This window comes from Mizuhopecten yessoensis, unplaced genomic scaffold (genome assembly GCF_002113885.1).
Source record: "Mizuhopecten yessoensis strain PY_sf001 unplaced genomic scaffold, ASM211388v2 scaffold1461, whole genome shotgun sequence".
Lineage (NCBI taxonomy): Eukaryota > Metazoa > Mollusca > Bivalvia > Pectinida > Pectinidae > Mizuhopecten > Mizuhopecten yessoensis.
The window spans coordinates 338,215-342,068 of record NW_018404058.1 but is presented as its reverse complement, the minus strand read 5'-3'; the positions used below and the strand labels follow the sequence as shown (position 1 = coordinate 342,068).

The 3,854-nt window shown below is 36.2% G+C and overlaps 1 protein-coding gene across 2 annotated transcripts in view; it reads left to right on the top strand.

The window, feature by feature from the left end:
* LOC110462445 (carboxypeptidase B-like) overlaps nucleotides 1-3,854 on the top strand; it is a 41,680-nt gene that overhangs the window by 31,406 nt on the left and 6,420 nt on the right. For both annotated transcript variants that reach the window (XM_021516407.1, XM_021516403.1), the window contains exons 9-10: nucleotides 1,523-1,610; nucleotides 3,444-3,643. In XM_021516407.1, coding sequence (XP_021372082.1) covers nucleotides 1,523-1,610; nucleotides 3,444-3,643 — 288 coding nt within the window. The remainder of the gene's footprint in view (nucleotides 1-1,522; nucleotides 1,611-3,443; nucleotides 3,644-3,854) is intronic.

Here is a 3,854-nt window from a genome sequence, read left to right as displayed (position 1 = left end):
TTACGAGTCGCTGCCTCTTGTATATAATATCGTTACGAGTCGCTGCCTCTTGTATATAATATCGTTACGAGTCGCTGCCTCTTGTATATACTATCGTTACGAGTCGCTGCCTCTTGTACATAATATCGTTACGAGTCGCTGCCTCTTGTACATAATATCGTTTCGAGTGGCTGCCTCTTGTATATAATACCGTTACCAGTCGCTGCCTCTTGGACATAATATCGTTACGATTCGCTGCCTCTTGTACATAATATCGTTTCGAGTCGGTGCCTCTTGTATATCAATACCGACATCTAGGGGGTTGTAGAGGATGGCTGGGGTAGGGGTGGCAGCAGGAACATGTGAATATCATTTTCCCAAACAACTTCAATCAAATTTGGAGTAATGGGAGTTGAATGTTCATCATAAGCAAAGACATGGCTAAGATTTTACATGGAATGTCAGTTTTGTTGACCAACCGTTTTGTGTCGTGGCAATCTTGGTTTAAGGTATCCACACTCTTTTGTTGTTTTTACGAGTCGCTGCCTCTTGTACATAATATCGTTACGACTCGCTGCCTCTTGTATATACTATCGTTTCGAGTCGCTGCCGCTTGTATATAATATCTTTACGAGTCGGTGCCTCTTGTATATACTCTCGTTACGAGTCGCTGCCTCTTGTGTATAATATCGTTACGATTCGCTGCCTCTTGTATATAATATCGTTACGAGTCGCTGCCTCTTGTATATAATATATGGTACTTGGTGATGCAGCAATCGGCCTGTCTCCTTTTGAATTAACATTTTTGGAAGGTGTTAGAACCAAAGCAATGCCAGTTCCATCAACAATCTAAACTAAGTATGGCTTACTTTTAAGTTATTTCTGTTAAATACAAGCTCCGTTTCTTAGACATATTTTATTGCTGTCACTTGTGCCCTGGTGTGTTCGTCTCCAGTTCTAGCCGTTATATTGGATTGATCGGCAAACTTTGACTCCTCGGTTTGGCGCACAACATCACTGTCTAGCAGTGCAGGATGGTGAATTCTAGCCCTGAGGATTGACTCTGGTATACCAAACACCCTTGCAGTTGTCCTTATCGCTTTACTTTGCCTTTTGACATATTGATATTGTGATATTTTTTTGCTAATTCTGAAAGGCAGACAAGTAAAATGTTTTTATTATTTCCATATGGCAAGAAAATCTGCAACTTTAAAATATAAAAACAAATCTTAGAACATTTCATTGAAAGGAAATAAAACATGATTTAAAATTGAAACATCAAAATGGACTATAGCACTGACAAAGATTACATATACAAGACCGTACTATACAGTACAGATCTAGAACGGACTGATTCAACATTATCTACACGAATATAATATGGAAAAACAAGATTTTGAGTAATGCAGTCTAGAAGGTTATTGGGATGCGCTAGAATTACCCAGATTTGTTCAAACATCCGTTGCATAACGTTGAAATTGTGTATTATTACCTATATTAACTTTGTTCGATTATTTGTATCACATATCTTTATAATATTTAGCGTATGTGGAGGAAAAATAGAAATAGAAACGGAAACGGATTATGTTATGGAGTGGACCTCAACAGGAACTTCGAGCTTGGGTTCGGAGGTAAGTCAATAACACAGTGTTCTCTATGTAGTAACACAGTGTTCTCTATGTAGTAATACAGTGTTCTCTATGTAGTAATACAGTGTTCTCTATGTAGTAATACAGTGTTCTCTATGTAGTAATACAGTGTTCTCTATGTAGTAATACAGTGTTCTCTATGTAGTAATACAGTGTTCTCTATGTAGTAATACAGTGTTCTCTATGTAGTAATACAGTGTTCTCTATGTAGTAATACAGTGTTCTCTATGTAGTAATACAGTGTTCTCTATGTAGTAATACAGTGTTCTCTATGTAGTAATACAGTGTTCTCTATGTAGTAATACAGTGTTCTCTATGTAGTAATACAGTGTTCTCTATGTAGTAATACAGTGTTCTCTATGTAGTAATACAGTGTTCTCTATGTAGTAATACAGTGTTCTCTATGTAGTAATACAGTGTTCTCTATGTAGTAATACAGTGTTCTCTATGTAGTAATACAGTGTTCTCTATGTAGTAATACAGTGTTCTCTATGTAGTAATACAGTGTTCTCTATGTAGTAATACAGTGTTCTCTATGTAGTAATACAGTGTTCTCTATGTAGTAACACAGTGTTCTCTATGTAGTAATACAGTGTTCTCAATGTAGTAATACAGTGTTCTCTATGTAGTAATACAGTGTTCTCTATGTAGTAATACAATGTTCTCAATGTAGAAATACAATGTTCTAAATGTAGAAATACAATGTTCTCAATGTAGAAATACAACGTTCTCAATGTAGAAATACAATGTTCTCTATGTAGTAATACAGTTTTCTCTGTGTAGTAACACAGTGTTCTCTATGTAGTAACACAATGTTCTCAATGTAGTACTACAGTGTTCTCTATGTAGTAATACAATGTTCTCTATGTAGTAATAATGTATCTGGTTCCTCTGTATACAGTGTTCTCAATGTAGTAACACAGTGTTCTCTATGTAGTAATACAATGTTCTCTATGTAGTAATACAGTGTTCTCTATTTAGTAATACAGTGTTCTCTATGTAGTAACACAGTGTTCTCTATGTAGTAATACAGTGTTCTCTATGTAGTAATACAGTGTTCTCTATGTAGTAATACAGTGTTCTCTATGTAGTAATACAGTGTTCTCTATGTAGTAATACAGTGTTCTCTATGTAGTAATACAGTGTTCTCTATGTAGTAATACAGTGTTCTCTATGTAGTAATACAGTGTTCTCTATGTAGTAATACAGTGTTCTCTATGTAGTAATACAGTGTTCTCTATGTAGTAATACAGTGTTCTCTATGTAGTAATACAGTGTTCTCTATGTAGTAATACAGTGTTCTCTATGTAGTAATACAGTGTTCTCTATGTAGTAATACAGTGTTCTCTATGTAGTAATACAGTGTTCTCTATGTAGTAATACAGTGTTCTCTATGTAGTAATACAGTGTTCTCTATGTAGTAATACAGTGTTCTCTATGTAGTAATACAGTGTTCTCTATGTAGTAATACAGTGTTCTCTATGTAGTAATACAGTGTTCTCTATGTAGTAACGCAGTGTTCTCAATGTAGAAATACAATGTTCTCTATGTAGTAATACAGTGTTCTCTATGTAGTAACACAGTGTTCTCAATGTAGTAACACATTGTTCTCTATGTGGTAACACAGTGTATTCTATGTAGTAACACAGTGACCTCTTTGAAGTAACAGTGTTCTCTATGTGGTAACACATTGACCTCATTGTAGTAACACAGGTGTTTTTTATGTCTGGATCCATAGGTCACTTTGCTGTCTATTTACAAGAGAAACTCATTTTTTCCTTATGATACCTTAATACAACTAATTTTTAACTGAAGGTGAAGGTACAAGTGGGCAGAAATGTTCGGACCTCTATAGAGGAACGGGAGCGTTCAGTGAAAGGGAATCCACAGCAATAAAGTATGCCACGGAATCTCGTGGAAACATCAAAGCATACCTGAACGTACATTCTTACAGTCAATATTGGATGACACCATGGGGATACACACATACTCCTCCGCAGGACATTGACGAATTGGTAGGTTGTTGTGATGTGGTAAACATACTCCTCCCCAGGACATTGACGAATTGGTAGGTTGTTGTGATGTGGTTGACATACTCCTCCCAAGGACATTGACGAATTGGTAGGTTGTTGTGATGTGGTTGACATACTCCTCCCAAAAACATACTCCTCCCAATGACATTGACGAATTGGTAGGTTGTTGTGATGTGGTTGACATACTCCTCCC